General features: G+C 41.4%; 1 protein-coding gene across 6 annotated transcripts in view; it reads right to left on the bottom strand.

Moving 5' to 3' along the window:
• The window catches only part of ADARB1 (adenosine deaminase RNA specific B1), an 87,416-nt gene that overhangs the window by 13,278 nt on the left and 55,702 nt on the right, over positions 1-18,436 (bottom strand). For all 6 annotated transcript variants that reach the window (XM_049797194.1, XM_049797506.1, XM_049797256.1 and 3 more), the window contains 4 exons: positions 14,551-14,665; positions 11,700-11,868; positions 11,038-11,186; positions 10,256-10,424 (listed from right to left, as the gene is read on the bottom strand). In XM_049797194.1, the coding sequence (XP_049653151.1) occupies positions 10,256-10,424; positions 11,038-11,186; positions 11,700-11,868; positions 14,551-14,665 (602 nt within the window). The remainder of the gene's footprint in view (positions 1-10,255; positions 10,425-11,037; positions 11,187-11,699; positions 11,869-14,550; positions 14,666-18,436) is intronic.

The raw sequence follows: 18,436 nt of genomic DNA, 5'->3' as shown, positions 1-18,436 counted from the left end.
TGCGTAAGATGACCTATAGCAACAGGTCTACTGTCAGCATCCATTTCAGAAACAGACTCCATACCTTTACTTCCCCACTAACGTGTCTGATGATGCATTTTCCAGCACCCTAATGCCAGAGATGGACAGGGTCATTCAATCGGAGAAAGCCAAACTGAGATCCTCAGTCAGAAACAGTAGCTGATGCCTCCAAAAGACACCTGGCAGTGGGCAAACCATCCTTCCCACAACACAAGGATTGTGTCTGCAAGACCTCATCACCTCATCATCATAAGGGAAAGTTCGTCCTTGACACCCTAGCCAAACTGTCCACATCCTGCTGTCAGAAAGAACATACGTAGTTGCTTTCAGTATCTACGGGCAGGGAGAAAACTGAATCTGAAAACTGAAAATATGCAGAGTGCATACACTCTTTGCTCACTTTAGCTGCTTCATAGACTAACCGTACGTAAATCCCTGCCTGCACCACTGTGACCTACACTGGATCAGGTCCAGTGGCAGGGATATAGCATGCATAGGAGCGAAATACTGAAGTTTTTTTGTAGCTGTGCTCATTTGATCAAGTTTTGGCTCTCAATCTGTTTGTACCAGTCATACAAAGTACTTTTTAAAACCTTAAAGTCTCCTGCAGAGTATTTTCACTGTCCTTGTCTCTGAGGTATACTTGCAAATGGCTTGGCACTATTAAAATAGCATACTGGAGTACAACTGCAACACCCAGACACAAGCAGCAGGAAAGTTTCTTTTGGTGCTTGAATAAAACAGATGAGCACAATGGAAGCTCTTGTGCTCATATAGAATGGTTGTCCTTATTAAAAGGCCCGTCCTAAACCAGGTTGCAAGATTCCCCAAGGAAAACAGGGAACTCGGGTGTTGCTAACAGTGTTTCTTGCTGCTTGTGCTGGGATGGCATGGCTACACAGCATCGTCAGCTCAGGCTAGAAGCTATATAGCACAACTGCTTCACTACTGCAAAAACTGAACTACACATGTTGCCTACAAGACTTGCAAAATGTTAAAAAAAAAAAGGGTTAAAACAAAAATTGCAATCCAAGGAAACAATTTCTTTGCATATCTTTACTGAGGATGAAAATGAAGGCAATGTACATTAGCTTACTCACCTGTCATTAAAAAAGCTGGCCCTAATGAATGAGTAAAAATACTGTGCTAATAAAAAAGAAGGCGTATTTTACACTGAATAAAGGCATATTTTGTAGAACACTGAAAATGCAATCGGCAACCAAACGTCACAGTAAGGATATAAAGTGAAAATTATTGCTTTCCAGGGCCAAGATGCCTTTCTAAGGACCTTACCATGACTAGAATTTTATAAGCACAGAAGTATTTCAAGTGCCAAATAAATAAAATAGTATTTTCTTGTTATTTGCAGTATTACCTACATCAAGCAGAGACAAGCATATGGACTGTTACAGACACAGATAATATTATGGAAAAAACATCTGGAAAGAATTCAAGACTAAGCATTGCAAACTGCGGTCTTAGAGTTGTATCTGAAGCTTGCAGACACACAAACCGAGCTTCCTTCAGTGAGACACGTCATGTTTTACTTTTCATGAACAGTACTTGTGTGACAGATGCACATTTTAAAAAAGGCCAAAGCATTCCTCTGGCAAGCCCTAGCTCCCTAAATAAAACCTCTGCCAGACCCTTTTCCTTGCTTCAGTCTTCAGTATTTCCAGAGCTTGTGTTTTGCTGCTTCCTCCCACACTTGGTGACCTTCTCTGGCACAGAAAATAGAAGCTGAAGTTTGTCTTGCTAAGCTTCTTTTGATTAAAAGAGGAGGAGGAGGACGAGGAGGAGTGTGGACACCTGAACAAGTTTCTGCAAGGTGAACTGTATGAACTGGTATTACAAAAGCTACACTGTGACTGTCCACACGCCTGCTGTTTTACTGGGGTGTGCGGCATCCCATTTACCACTGTGGGAAGTGCTCATGAGTGCTGGATTTGGAGCAGCTGGTTTGCTGCAGAGACAAGGTTTGCAGAAACTATTCATACAATCAAAGCCTCAAGCTCTTAATATTGATTAGGCAGGGTTGGATGGTGGTTAGGTTTATAAAACTAGCTTTAAATTTCAATTGTTATAATAAAAGAGCATATGCTTATCTATAGAAACTTATACTTGTATCAGAAACTGGCAGTAATGCAGAGATAAACACGAAACCCAAATGAAGTTCTGCAGATTGTAACAGAGTCAAAAGGAAGGATAGCACAGAGACTTTCTTGTTCCTTTCCTATAATGTACTTCTTTCTGTCAAACAGTAATTTCTCACTTCCATTAGCACGTACACTAAAACCCACTTTTATAGATACAAACTGAGAAGAAGCTACACCAGTACCACGCATCAGTTTTTGAAAAGCCACAGGCATTGCCTCCTGAAATGGTAAAACTGCCTCGTCCTTCCAGTTTACAAGCACGAATTGTCAGAATGCATGCCAACAAATGCTGTCAATCTAGTACTAGAGTTTACTGAACCCACAACTTCTTTTGAAGTTAATGGGCCAAATTCTGTATTTCCCTACAAACCATGAAGTGCAGAGCAGAAAGAGCAAAATTTATTACAGAAAACTTTATTAATGTCAGTGTTGCCTTTCCAGTGAAACAAATTAGTAAAAGATTTTTTCTTCACATTAAAAATAGTATCAGAAAAGGGTTAAGTAACTGAAGCAACTTAAATCTAGCTTAAAAACTCAAACCTTCCAAGGTTCAGATGTAGTTTAATAACATAGAAATGAACCTTTCCAGCACAACGCCACACTGCAGTAAAGCGGACATAGTCCCTGGCTGCAGCAGAGTACTCATTTAGGAGCATTTAGTGGCTCAATAAAGTGGTAACGGCAGACAACTCTCCCATCACTAATTCAGCAGTTTAAATCTCTCCTGCACTGGCCATGGGCAAAAATGCAGAGCTCCCACGTACAATGACCTGATCTCAGGTCCAGTCTTACTGGGCAGGTCACAGAGCAGACTGGACCCATGCAGTACCTTTTCTCACCATTAAAGTAGGAAAATGGCACCATGTTTGCAACAGCCAAAAGCACTAAAGCACAAGTGTAAGCAGAATACAGGAATGCTACATCATGTCAATGGCGATACTGAAATGCCTAAGGTGCATAGACAAGAGATTTGCTGAAGGGGAAGAACACCTCAGCAGGCAGGGAGACACCTGCCAACATAAAACTTCTCATTGGAAAAACCTGAGACGTTTGTCTTGGCTGACCATAAAACCAATGCCTCTTATGACAGTATTTTACATATTCTGAGTGTTCTGGTTTTACACTTCTACAAGAATTTTCTTTACAACCTTTAAAAATCTTCAAAGTAAAACTGACATTTAAAATACAAGCTTCTATATTGACATAAAACATGAGCCACAGGATTTAGGTGCAGACTGCCAAAACTTACATACAGGTGCCTTGATTTGAGCTGGGGGTCTAGATCTCATTACAGTTAACGGTGATTTACTCAGCAGCCAAGTACAACCATGGTTGTTGGGGTGAACAGTTCTCCATCAACAAGTCGTCCATCTAATGCCAGGAAAGCTGGGATACCTGGTGCGGATGGGGATACCTGCAGCCGAACACCAGCCGTGTGTTCAGCAGCGTGCAATATTCTTTCAGCTTCAACTCTGCAGTTCTGCAAGCAATGCACAATGCAAGGAAAGGCAACCTGACGTGATGCCAGAAAGCTCAAACAAAGGCGTATTTAGTCATCCTGAACTGGCTTTTTGCTTCTGAGCTGCCTTTTGTGAGACAGAAGATCATTCAGAGTCACCAAGCTGTTCGGTTCACTCTCTACCAGGGGGTTACTGCGCTGATGTTTAAGCCTTACCATGTTTGACAAGGCAACAAAATTTCTCTAGCTCTTCTAGCAATAATTAGAAAACTACCTAAGCATGAGAAGGGAAACAAAAGCTGCAAACCAAAACCACAGCTCTCCTTTTTCCTCAGGCAGGCCAGCCAACACACCGCAATAGCCCTTACTAGCACCTGGATTAGGAGGTTCCGTTTTCCCAGCACTACATGTTATGAGCTACTGCTGCTTTTCTGGGACAAGGAAAAAGAAATGGTAACTTTATCTGACTATCTGGAACTGAGCAGCTCCAAATAGTTAAAAAAACATGAGGAGGATGACAGTCAAAGGATGCTGTAATCTGCTGCTGCTATGAAGTGTGAAGTTGCACCCCATTATTTCCCCAGCGCCAAGCCAGATGGAAGAGGACTCTGCCTATCACCACCTTGATCCTCCTCAGCCTGCTGATCTTCTTGCTTCTATGGCTGTCATAAAGTCAGATCAGTGACACAATTCAAGTTTTTTAAAACAAAACCCCCCAAACCCGGCCTTGTATTTTGTAGAGGCAGTTTCTCTATTCCAGTTTTCAGCACAGCTCCACAAACAACTGTGCGACCATAGCCGAGAGGTAGGGAGATGCAGTGTGCAGGAGGGATGCAGCACCTGGGCGTGGGTGCTGAGAGTCTCCTAAAACACCTTCTCCATCAGAGAATACACTACCGAAAGCATGCTCCCAAACCCAGCTGGAAGTTATCTTGCTTTTAGAAAGGAAACAGCCACAAATGATGCTTTCTCCTGCAGATAATCTTATTGATGTCAGCAGGGCCACTTTGCTGAGCAAAATGATGCAAGATGGAGCAAACTATGTGAGGAGCAACAAATCACATCTGGTCTGACCAACATATAACATGCATCCTTTTAGTAACATCTTACTATTCCTCTTTAAACTCATTATTATTTCATATATTCATATATTCAGTGTTAATGCATAATTACATACAGCTGTCTTATTTGGTAACAGGTTTATTTATTTGTTGAGAAATTTCCATCACAGTTGTACAAGCAGATCATCTTTTTTGATGCAGTCTTTCTGATACGAAAATTGCATTGAGTATTTTTGTTTAGCATGAAAAATTCAGCCATCCGAAAAAATTCAGCCATCTGAAAAATTTCAGGTGTGAACCAAAACCTACTTCAGTTTAGAAACGCTGCTGAGATGTCTCCCTGGGAGTATATCTTGGGGTGCCTTGTACCCCCACTTTGCTCTACAGTTCACAGTTCCCCATGCACGTTTAACTACAGGGAGACCAAAACACCAAATTTGCCCCATCACCAAGATTTTGCTACATCCTCTATGTCATCTACGAAGCAATCTTGTGCTTGAGCATCCAGGGAAATGCTCTTACAAACCACTACATCTCACCACCTTTACAGACCAGACCACAACGATGGCCTTTGCAGATCTGTGCACATGAATTGTGTTCTGCTCCTGACTATTTACACAGAGGATACTCTCTGTGTAGTGTCCTCACCTGAGGTTTTATAGACGAGCACTGCATTGGGGAAATCTGAATTTTACAAATTTATCATATTCACTGTTTTCCTTATTCTATAATCACCACTTAGATCCTATTGATAACAGCCTGGAGGATGGATGTACTTTCTCAACCTTTCTGCTGTTGTCAATCACACTACATTAAAAAAAGAGGGCAGAGAAACCAGAGGCCGACACCAAATCGAAAGGAGTCCTTTCTTCCTTGCTGTGTTGTCACATTTCTGCTTTAGCCTACCATGTGGTCAGAGGCAAGGGTATCTACAGTGGATTCCTAAAAGACCTATTGGTTTCTTCATGATATACAGCTGATTTCACAACTTTTGATACATGAAAAAGTAAGTAAAATTTAACTCTGCAGCAACACCTTCACAGAGTGTGCTAGTGCACCTCTTGCAAAAAAACCCAGATTGAAAATACATGCTTCAGGTAATAAACTCTGCTCTGAACTTTCCAAACCCAAACTGCATAGAAATTCTGTTATTTGCACTATTTTAGAGAAAACACAGAAATGAGGGGAGCCTAACAGCAGTAGGAAATGAAGCTTGGTGTTCATATCAAATGTCTAACTATCACTCTCAATAATTTTTAGGCAGACAGCAGTATGGAGGAGATAAGTCACTACGCATTGCATTTACAATGGTGTGCACATGGAACTGGTGTCAGAATTCATCACAGGAAAATGAATAGTCTCCTGCAACTACCAAAATGAGAGTCTACTGTTGAAAAAATGAAGTTATATTTATGATAGACTAAAGAACCTGACAAAAACAAGTGTTTACAATTCTAAGTGCTGCTCTTACCAATGTAATTTATGAACAGCAATGACTATGAACAAAGGAAAATTATTTAGTAGGCATTTTGTTTATGACAAACTTTTACTTGCAACTGGTGGCAAGGGAGAGAAGGTGTCAATGTGTGAGAAGATGTCAGACTATCCCCAGAAAGAATTTTGCTCCTCACATTCATCTCCTGCTCTCGCCCGTGGCAGAGGCGCATGGCTCAGACAACACGTGTCTCGGGGAATAATCCCAAAGGCAGGTTTGGCTTACCGTGACACCCACAAGATTTCAAGGCCTTTTGAATTGCAATGCAAACCAAGAGCTTCCCACGACCACTCTGCATCCAAGATGTGGGACAACTTCCTCCTTACCATGAAGATGTTGGAAGCTGCAGACCCAGGGGCTCCCGCTAGCTCTGAACAGAAGGCGCTTGTGCTTGCAGTAGCTGCGCCCGTGGGTTCTCCTGCATGTTTCTGGTTTCCAAGATTGCTGTGACCAGCCTGCCAAGTTTGAGGCTGGCAGCATCCTCAGGGATGCTTGCAGAGCCCTGCGGTGGCCTTCACCTCTGTAGACCAGTGACAAGCGTTTGTCTGTCTGTGTAACCACATTCACTGTGGTTCATCATTCATGTGCGGGGACACTTCTGCTGCTCAACTTCAACTCAGACCTACACAGGGCAGGTCACGATCTGCTTGCTGTGGACACCCGTCTAGCTGGGCTTTACTCTCATCACCTGGCAGAATGACCAGGCAGAGCTGACTTCATTCTCTAACTGCAATCTGGTTTCTTTTCTGATTTTAAATCCAATTACTCTTTGTTTCTGTAGATATTAACTGAATCTCTATGACCAGCCCATGCCTTTCATGAGCCACAGCACAAACAGGCAGCAACATCTTTACATGGAGTGGAGTCAGAGCTTCTTCTATATGAAGTAGCTCAGTCAGCGGCCCACACAATAAATCAGTTAAGTGCAAGAAGTTCATGGTCTTTGACAGTAGCACTTCTTGCAAACATCTTTTTCTTTATCCTGAGGTCAGATTTGCAATTACAGATGAGAGAATCTGTTTTCCCTTGTAGCTGTACCTAGGTTGGCAACCACACAGCTCTGACTTGTCCTAGCTTTTCTGGTGTTGCCTGGATTTGCTGCACACCAGTGAGCCTGAGTCAAGACTCAGGTCACTGGTTTGAGAGGATACATGGTGCTACATCTGGTTATTTAGATGCTACACCTTGGGTAGTGGTTTCTTACCACCTTCCCCCAGGTTTTTTACCTAGGTGTCACACAGCCACCATGTATCTAAGTGAATACCTTCACATCAGCCACTGTCACTTGAGTTGGTGAGGAGAACTGCTTTTTATTGCTGTTCAGAAATCACACTAGCTCCGTTGTGGAGCTTGCCACTTAAATAACTCTCAAACTCAAAGACAGATGCGTATGGACATAGCTGCAGAACATGCAGGCTTTTGTGAGCATGTGTAGGATTTTAAGATGTGTTTGTGCAACTTCATCAGTCCCCAAAAACTAGGTGGTAGGGTCAAGAAGACAAAGCCACTGGGGAAATAAACAGAAAGATTGAGTTACAAACTTCCGTTCGGATTTCCCACTCTGAATAAGCACAAAACAAGGCCAGTGCATAGGCACATAATGTTCTTTCACACAAAAGATTATCAGAAAGACTATTTTCCCTTCTTTAGAGTAGAAAAGCACCAATTACTTTCCCTTTAGCAACTCATCCTAATGTTAAAGCTCTTCTCAATTCCTACAACCTTCCTACCAATGAAACAGGGTGAAAAAAATTTTCCTCTTCTCAGCAAGACATTACCCACAACTGGAATGTGTCATGAGAATTTAAGTAATTATTTGAAGCCAAAAAACTTGAATGTGGGCGGAAAAACATGTCAAAAGGAAAATGACAAAAATAGACATTATAAAGTACTATGAACAAGGTTAGGATACATTTAAAACAAATGCATGTATATTAATGTCCCAAAACAGTTACTCTGGTCACAGAAACCTCCCTAACACCATAATGCATTGCCACCAGGCACTAACACGCTAGGATAATCCTGTTCTAATTCTGCTGACCCAAATGGGATTACACTCATGGCCTTTCCATGCTTCACACAATTTTTCTTGGATGTTCCTACCAGGCTCAGAAGGCTGCTAGACAGCACACTGCAACAAAGTGCTCAGGGGCTGGAAATAATGGTTTGGATTATACATATAATCCACATAGATGAAGCTGTTCAGCTACAAGAAGTTTTCCTGCTTGTGCAATCCTGCACCCCAAATTTATCCACATCTTTTCCAGGCTGGGTCTGTGAATCTTTGGGAAAGCTCAGTGGAAATTCACAAGGCTCAGGCATACTGGAGGACTGACTGCCGGACACTAGAAAGCAATGCATTCTTTCAAATATAAATGGAGAAAACATGGTCATAAGTGTCAGGGAAATGTAAAAAGAAAAAACACAAAAAAAAACAGAAAAGAAAAAAAAAATATGAAAATTGGGGCCTCCTTACCCGTCATACAGTCTTTGTTCTGTGTCAAGGGGTTCTATTTGCTTCCTTCACTGGCACAAACAAAATTATTCCCATTAGCCCCAAGGAGAGGCGACAGCTAGCTATGCAAGCGAGAGTTGGATTCTGTTCTGCATCACACAAAATCAACAAAATAGTCAAATGTGTTCTAACTCAACAACTGTCTTCATTTTGTTTATTTGCACTAACAGCAATGATGATGTGATAAAAGAAGTCAAATGAATGTGGCACAATTACCATGTCGGGTGGTAGGGAGAAGTCCCTGACATGAAGCTGGGGTGACTTCTATAATTTGGTGAATTTTACTGAAAATATTATAAAAGAAACTGAAATGTCATTTTTGTAGAATTACCTTTCAACAACCCAGTGTCCTAGCTTCTGAAAGGCCCTATCCATTTATGTTAGGTGGATTTAAACTAAAGCAAAACGTCTTCCTTCAGTAGAGATGCTGATTACTTGAGACAAGACTAGAGGAACAAAGCGATTACATAACCTTCTTCCTGTATTTTTGATTTGGCATACGCAGTTCACAAGAATAGTTCCAACTTAATACACTTAATAAATTTTGAATCAGGCTAACTGTGATTTGACAAAACAGTAGAGCTATTTTAATTAAAAAATAACTAAAATATCATCAGCTGAAAAACTTGGCATTTCTCACCTATTTTGCAAGAACACAGAGGCTGCAAACACACAAACTCATTTCCAAAAATTATGTTGCAACTCTCCCATACTTCTGACACTTGTTAAAGGATACTGCTACTAAATTTTTTTGGGGGGTAATCATATGTCCATTTATGATTTTGAACAAAAAAATCTTTCAATCTTTGTGAAAAAGGACAACAAAGATGGAAATGGATAAAATATAAATAAAAGCACTGGTATTGGAAACAAAATATTTAATTACAGTAAAAATACCCAAACTAAAACTAAAGCAATTTTAAAGTTAAAAATTAAAAGTGCCCACTTTTTAACTGGAACACTTTTTCCCTATATAAAATAATACAACTCTAAATCTATCCATGGTAAATGTATGTATCTTTGATATCATAAAATCATAGAATGGTTTGGGTTGGAAGGAACCTTTAAAGATCACCTAGTCCAAGTCCCCTGCCATAGGCACGGACACCTTTCACTAGACCAGGTTGCTCAAAGCCCCATCCCCATTGGCCTTGAACACTTCCAGGGATGGGGCAAGGATGTATATCATCATCAGAAGTTATCCAAATATAACTAATGTAATATATTTATTGCACTGTTTTGCTAATGCTATACTACTGTGGGGAGGGGCGGGGGGAAGCATTCCTCTGCTATTTCCCAGTGATATAAATACAAAGCTGTCATGACTTGAAGTGTCTGGAATGACAGATAATGATTTCACCTTGCCTCTGAAGCCAGCAGAAGGTCTGACACCAATTGCAGGTGAAGAATCAGAGCTTTATCACTGGAGTTACAGCCGCCCCCACACCAATCAATAGCCTGCACATTCATTACAGGTATCATGCAACTATCCCTTCTTGTTCAGCAATAAAAAGCAGTAGCAAAGAAACCAATCATTCAGTATCTCACCTCGCTATCTTGTCACTGCAGGACATGGTAAGTAGCCTTTCTCCTTGCAATACGCCATCCCATGTCTGGATAGTGGTAGTAGAGCGCACAGGGATGGTCCCTTCCCCAGATTCTATTTTTGTCCGTAGCTGTCCTCTCGCTTTGCGGTTTGGATGCCTGTCCCCTTGATCTAAATGACAAAAATAATTTACAATCAGCTGAGAAACATTCTGAAAGTGTTTTACAGATAGCATTACAATAAGAAGAGTCAATTAAAGGTATTTGCCTGTGTAACTGCTGGCTTGCATAACAATTTCTATTGCTCCTTGCAAATTAGCTACAGCATCAGACATCTCTCACAAATACTGTCTTCTAAAACACACTTGCAATTAATTAAACCAAGCTTTGTACAAAGGAGCAGTACACAGCAGGTAGCTCTTCAATTCTCTTCTGCGCATTACAGCATTAGAATGAAGTTAATGGACAGATCAAGAAAGGGGCAGGCAGACAACCACCGTTAAAAGATGGAAACAGTGAAACAGTTCAGTTAGTTCTGTACAAATACTTGCTGACTCACTGGCTTATCTCGGCTAGCATTCAGCCTCTTCAAGACCACATGGTGGATCAGTCTATACTTAACTTCTACCACACAGGAAGAACAGCTCAGATTTTTTTTGAAGAGATCTTTGTCTAACACACATCTACACTAAAAGGAAAAAAGACACCTAAATTTTAACTGTGCCACTTGTACATGCTCAAAGAATACTTTAAAATCCCTTGCTTGAGCGGGACTGCTGTCATACCCTCTTGTGCTGCTTCATGTGGTGAGAAAATCCTAGCGTCGCCACAAGGAGATGTGCTGATATAGAGATGAAACTGCACATTCTCCTTCAGCTTAAACCCGCCTCGCTCCGATTTGATAAAAATGGATTTTTGTTGATCTTCTTTATTGCTGAAACAGAATAAAGCTAGAATCAAAACTGACGTTAACACGTAAATAACTGTAAGCTGGGCAGTCTTAATAGGCATTAAAAACAAACACAAGATGTCTGGAAATTTTATAGTATAAATCTAACAGTTACTACAGTTAACAAAATTAAAAGACCATTGAGACAAGAAACAGAGAGCCCTTGACATCCCCAGCTGTCAAGAGCTTTCAGGCACCTACCAGTAAATGAAACACCACCACCCTTTAGCCCACTCAAGATTATTTTGATTTATATGTTTACAGTTTACAAAATGATTCCCAGTTATTTTTTCTGTCATCCCTTCTCATGATTGACACCTAACTGAATACATGTTTTCTTAAATTCAAACTTTAGGGCAAAGGCCCTGAGTTCTAAAATAAACATCCTAATGCCACAGGACAAGTGTTTCACATTGAAATACTTAAGACAGATGTTTTACAGAGACACCTGTTCAGCTCTGTGTGATCAGTTCACCTTCCTTTTCCCCTCCAGCTTACCTTAGATAAAGCTCAAGTTGTGTATACAGAAATTTCAGCAGGCACCGGCGAGATATAATTTCCGCATGGCAATCATTTAATGCAAGACCACGATCACTCATGTATTCACCATTGATGCATTTTGTTCCTGTAGAAACACTTATTACCAGGGCATCTTTTACATCTGTACCTGCAAAACAAAATTTCAGGAAGAAGATGCAATTAAAACCACAAAAAAATCTAGCAAGTGATCTTCTTGCAGAACCCAAACAAGGGTCCTTTTTTTGTTGTTTGCTTCTTATAAAAAAAAAGTTTTTCTTCTGATACTTTCTTTAAAGCAAAAGCTTTATTCAGCCATATCCTCCCTGTACCAGTACAGTCTATGATTCTTGTGAGCTCTTCATGTTGGAGTTCAGACAAGTTAGAAATGGAAAACCTGCAGAGAAAAATAGCTGTTTCAGGAAGAGTTATTAAAGCCTGAGCTCTAAAGATGGTGCTTTTTTCCTGAGCCCCAGTCAGCCAGCTAGCTTCCAGCATGTACCTTCTGGCCACCTATGCAGATATTCACAAAGACTTTAGAAATCTGAAAGGCACTGATTTATTAAAACAGCAGCACGTTATGGAAGGGTATTAAGCCAACAACGAGAAAGGTAACACTAGGGAATGAAGAAATTTAAATGTTTAAACCACTGTAAAGCTTACCAGCAGTATAATGCTTCCAGAAGTGTAGTTCTTGGTAATAAATCATTCTGTACAATAGAATTTTAAAAGTATTTTGGGGTTTTTTTCTATACAGAGAACTGTCTATATCACACACACAAAAAAAGGTCAGCTACATGAAGAATTCAGAAAGACAGGCCAAAATGTTACATCCCTCTAGCAAAACACTCAGCAAAAAAAGCCCCAACAAGCCACACTAATTCCTCTATAGCTCTTGAGGCCTCACCAGCAGAGGCAGAGAGTGGCCAAGCCCTGCCAAATGCCTTCTGCTGTCTTCCTCCCACAGAGTAGTTACGGCAGGAGGAAAAAAAAAGCAGAAAAACCACTGTCAACGCACCCCAAGTACCTAGAGTTGAGGATCGTCCCATAACCACCTGGCTGCACGATGGCAGTGCCGACATAAGGGGCGTAACCAGTAATTAGCAAGGGAATTGGTAATTGAGTAATTAAAAAGGTAATTGAGACATGGACTGTTTGAGCTTTCATTCCTGATGAAATATATGGCCTTAAAAAAAAAGAACCTGAGCCCAGCTGCCCCTCCTGCCCACAGGGCTGGAGGAGAAGGCCATGGATGAGAAGCAGGGAGCCGCTTCACTCTACAACACAAGGCTGTGCAATGGGGTCAGCTAATTCCAGGGGTTCTCCAGACACGTATCCATGCCAAGATGGTTTCTAATTCTGTGTAAAGCTATTTCTTCAGTTAATCAAAATGTATTCACATGTTAATTAAGTCTTAATTCTTTGGTCACATGGCTCTTCTGGGAATTGTGGACACAGGACTGTAATTACAATAAAAACTTGTTAAATATCACAAAGTATATTAAATAAAACTACAGCATGTTCCTCACAGTGCTTTGCATTTGGGGCTAAAACAGTGTTGGTACTACACAAATGTTTTGGCTGTCACTGAGCAGAGCTTGAGAAGCGTCAAGGCTTTCACTCCAAACCTCCCAAAGGCCAGAGTGCTGGGCGTGAGCAAAAGACGGGGAGGGGACACAGCCAGGACAGCTCAGTGACAGTGACCAAGGGATATACCACACCAGAAGTGTTGTGCTCAGGGAAAGGAAGAGAGGATGTTCGAGGTTAAGGTGTTTGTCCACCCACGAATCTTCTCACTCTCTTTCCATTTTCTCTCCATCCCCCAGGAGAAGGCAGCGAGTGAAAGGCTGGGTGGGTGTTTGGCTGCTGGCAAGGGTCAGCCCACCACGGATGTCTTGTGACAGAGTTTGGGCCACAATGTCCCCTTGTCACGTTGCCCTGTCCCTAGAGCATGCAGTCATCATCTGCCCTAACCAGCATCCTCAGACCTCTCTGCACTGTGCAGGAAGCTCCTACAAACATCCCCGTGGGAGGAAAGGGCTGGCATTGCCCAAATCACCATTTATCCACCGATATCCACCTGGCTTGTACAACTAATTGGGGACGTTTCATGACAGGCCCCAAATGAATGTCCCATCAAGGGTTCAGATGGATTGAGGACCAATATAAATCTTAGCCTGAGGAAAATTCAGCAGCAGCGTGGTCGCAGATGAGCTTAGGGCAGAACTTCACCATTTTGGGTGATCTGGTAGAACACGGATCTCATGCCAGCAATCAGAGAACCACATTACTGCCGCTTGTATGTGCACACCAGTGTCAGCTGCCAAAACATAAGCTGCTTTCTTCGGATATTTTTACTAAAATGACTGAGACACAAAGCACTAAGAATAAAGTATAGCAAGAATAACTCTAACAAAGTGCAAAAACTTAAAAACTTGGAAAGCAAGCATAATTTCTTACGTAATATGCCAAAACCCAAGAATGCCATCTGTGTGACCGATGCAGTGAAATTTATTTTAGATTTACTTTCAAAACGTTGCATGGTTAATTTTAAAAGGTACATGTATTTTGTAGACCATGAGTTATCTCAGATGTCTCAATCAGGCAGAAGACAGGAACTCTGTGGAAACAGAAGTATTTGGAGGTCTGATTTTCCTGTAATTATCTTTAGCCAAGACTTAATTGCTACATTTGTTGCACCTTGAAGATTAAACAGTAAAAATATATTTCAATACTGGTTGACTGAAAAAAGATAGTTTCCTAGAATGCAAACAGAGCTCTCATATTTAAGCAGTAAAAATAGTACTTTTTTAAAAAAAATTTTTTTTTTTACCTGTTGTCATGACAATTCCAGCAAGGACTTTTCTACGTGCATGTGGAGATGTGAAATTTTCTGTCAAATCACTGAATTTATCTACAACCAAGCGTGCAACAGCATCAGCTAAAACCTGTAGGATCACACAGAAATGCACATGAGGAAATTAAACAAATAACTTAAAAATTACAGCAGCATTAGATTATAAAGATTTGCACTTTTAAATGATTTGACACAATAAATTAAACGAGTTTTTATTGTTCACTTTAAAAACGGACATTGAGGCATCAGCAGTATGTCAAGGAGGTGGCTGGCTCCAATTTTCAGGCATACTGAGCACTCGCAGCTCTGTATAAGTGGAAGCAGAGCTCTGTGTACACCACGTCTATTACAACAGGGTCAGACAGCCCTAAGCCAAGCATCAAAGTACCTAATGCTCATGATCGTTATGAACATTTGAGGCTTAGGAGAACAACTGGATAGACAGATAAGTCTATACTTTCATGCTCAAACCTCAAAACACATCATTTCAGTATCCTCAACATTGGACCTGACAAGAAGATTGAAGTGCAAAACCCAGGCTCCTCAAACCAACATGTAAACCTTTTTTTTTTTTTTTTTTTTTATAACAATCAAATTCATTATCTAGCTATTCCATAAATAAGAACGAATCTGTCTTCAACACTGGTTAAATGCTTTCTATTTTATTTTTACAAGACATATACAAGTTTAGGAATAGAAAATGTCAGTGTATAACCCAAAATAAGCTATCTCAGAATTAGGAAGGATTTATCTCTTTCACCTTCAGGAAAACTTGAACAATAACAGTCAGAGCCTTGTTGTATCTTGACAGCAGGGTTAGCAAGCAACTTTGGTCAGGCTGTAAGGGGGGCTAACTTCTAATATTAAGGAAAACTTCAAAATACCAGTCCTGCTCTTGTTGAACGATGGCTCAATTCAACACTGCAGCTAATCTCACATGCTGGTTTTAAGGCAGCTGGAACCATAACAGCTAGAACAGATGAGTCAAGATCAAATCTTGAATTTTCACCTGAAAGGAAGCTGAAAACCAGAGCAATCTACGCCAGCACAGCTGGTTGTTCCCAAGGGAGTGGCTGAGAAAGGCAAGTTATGTGCTAGACAGCATGATGAGCAGTCCCCAGACTGGCAGGAGAGACATGGCAGCCCATCCCCATGCACGTTCCACCAGCATTGGGATCAGCAGCTGGAGAGAAGGAGTGGGCAGCTGGGGAGGGAGCTCAGGTCCCTATCTCGGAGCACCAGGCGTAAAGAGCTTGCTGTGGTTGTCTGTGTGTTGGCACCCAGCAGTATCTGAGATGTTCCGGGGTAACCACCTGGCCCACAGGTTTACACACCAGAAGGACACAGGTCCTATGGCTTACCTGCCAGCACCATGCAGATGTCTTAGATACCCAAGAGCATCCAACATGGTGCTAGAAACATGTAAGCAACTACATCAAGCCCAAAAGGACACTTGTGGCTGAGTCTTGAGCTTGCAAACTGTCTCTGGGCTCTCAGTAATAGAAGAAGATTCTATACCACTCTCACCCCTCCAGAGAGTCCAAGGCAAATCAACAGGGCTGACGGGCAGCAGTATACAGAGCTTGGGGGCACCCACTTGAAATGGTACAAACTCTTGAACACAATCAGTTCTAAAAACAGACTGCCAGGGTCAGACGAAAAGAAAGAAAAGAAAAAGAGGTTTTGAAGACTGCCAGTCTGATTCACCACCATCTTCTTAACAATAGTTATGAGAACCGACAGCCTAGAAATAACGTGGAGGAGCTCTCCATGTTAACTTCCTTCTGGAAAAGCTTTAGCAGCCAAAGAAGCAATAATTAAAGCTCATGTGTCATGATTTCTGAGCTTGACAGCTTTTTACAGAATCTGACTGGAGACAGTGACCAGCAGTCAGTGGTGACTGAGGTCACATCTGCACCAAGAGCTGGCCAATGTTTTGCAATTGCACAACTTGTAGAGTCAGAAGACCCTCGACATTGCAAATACAAATTTTCTTGATGCATTTGAATGGACTGCAACTCAGAAGCTCTTATCAACAGATGGAGAAATTTTTCAGGAACACAATTTTGCTCAGAGACTACAAATATGTCTGGTCAGGCACTGATTTTAAAACAAGGTCTTTTTGCTGCTGGACCCAAAATTGTGTTACAATCTGTGCTCTGACAGCACCACGACCATGCAGCACAAAATCTGCATTTAATTGTGCTAGTGCCTACCTAATGGAGAAAGCTGAAATTTAAGGTACACAGAAGAAAAATAATGAGTGACTGTTTTATCATCACCCTGGTTTTAGAAACAGAAAATTAATACACAAATGGCTTAAATGATTAACCTCCCTGTAGCCACACAGGCAAGTCACTGCAGGGACAAGAAACAGAGTCCCCATTCCAGTGTTTTTTCCATAGCCCCACTGCATAATTATGAATACTGCTTCCCAGCTGCAAGTTTTATGCTCTCATTTCTGTAATATATGTATTTTTCTGCTCTACCTTACATCATGAAGTGCTGGACAAGAGAACACAGCCAGCAGCTGACAAGCTACAAGGCAATGTAAAATCATGTTGAATGACATTATGATGGAATATACTAGTGAAACAAACTTTTCCAAAGAGAGATAGACCTGATCCACAAAGAGAATACAATGCTTCAGAGAGGCTTCAAAGCCTGCCAGAAGGGCTTGCCATCTAGGTAATAAACAATATGGGGCACTCCTCCAAAAAAAAAAGGGAGCATGATGACTGGTAACTGAAGAAATCTTCTCCAAGGCTGAGCTACACAAAACCTCAAAGTTCCACATATACCAGAAATGGTGATTCCAAAATGTTAAACCAAACTGACTGGGTGCCAAGGGTGAACACAGAGGAACGCTTCTTCCAGGATCACTGAACACTGGTAACTCACTACACAGATTCTCAATCTACCCAGCCAAATGGAGGCTGATCTCCAGAACCATGCGATTGCCCACTCCCTGGGGGAACCAGGGCTGGCTTGAGGATGTTCTCATGAAGAGGTGGGAACTGAAACTGCCAGGCGTTTCTGGGAAGAAACCCATGGGCAACTTACCTGCCAATACAGCTGACAAAAAGTCTACTTGAACAGCAATTGGGTAGGATGCTTGCATACAGGGTGGACACATTAGCTTTTTCCAAAAAGATTATTTTTTTCACACTGCTTATGAGCAAAGCAGAGGAAACTATGGTGTTGGTATACAAGTGAGAACACAGTGAGTCCCTCTGGGAAGATGTAAGCTGGCACAGAAGGATGGGATGGGGCTGCATCTCAAACAGTGTGGAACTAAGCTGCTGGCAAGGAAGCCTAAAAACGCTTGAATGAACATGAAGCCAGACACTGGGGAGGGCTGATAAGGAGGACTAAGCAGAACTCAAGCAAGACAAAATGACCGCTATAGATGCAAACAATACAGGAGGAACTGTAGGGGAGGGGGGTGGAAAATCACTGCCAGAAAACAGGCAGATATTTTAAAGATTTTTTTAATCCTATTTGATGCTCAAGTTGCGTGACAACAGGTCGGTGGTGAGCAACAATAACTATTAAATGTCTACATATTTAGCTGCTAAGGTTTTGGTCTCTTATAAGAATAGTCACCCAATAAATTAATAAATTATCCTTTTCTCCCAGGTGGTTTATTACATTAACACAGTTAAGAGTCACCAAGAGCATGGAAGAGATGGGAATAAGGCAGGCTATGAACAGACCACTGCAGTTCTGGGAACAAGACTTACTGGCCTAAAATGATGTCCTTGCTGTCCCCATCTCAAAACCAAGGACTTGAAGCTGTGTCCACATCAAGCCCAGGCCACTGACCGGCCTCAGTAGGGATCTTTCACTTATCATTCTGACT

Source organism: Accipiter gentilis, chromosome 1 (assembly GCF_929443795.1).
Source record: "Accipiter gentilis chromosome 1, bAccGen1.1, whole genome shotgun sequence".
NCBI lineage: Eukaryota > Metazoa > Chordata > Aves > Accipitriformes > Accipitridae > Astur > Astur gentilis.
This window is presented reverse-complemented; position numbering and strand designations above follow the sequence as displayed.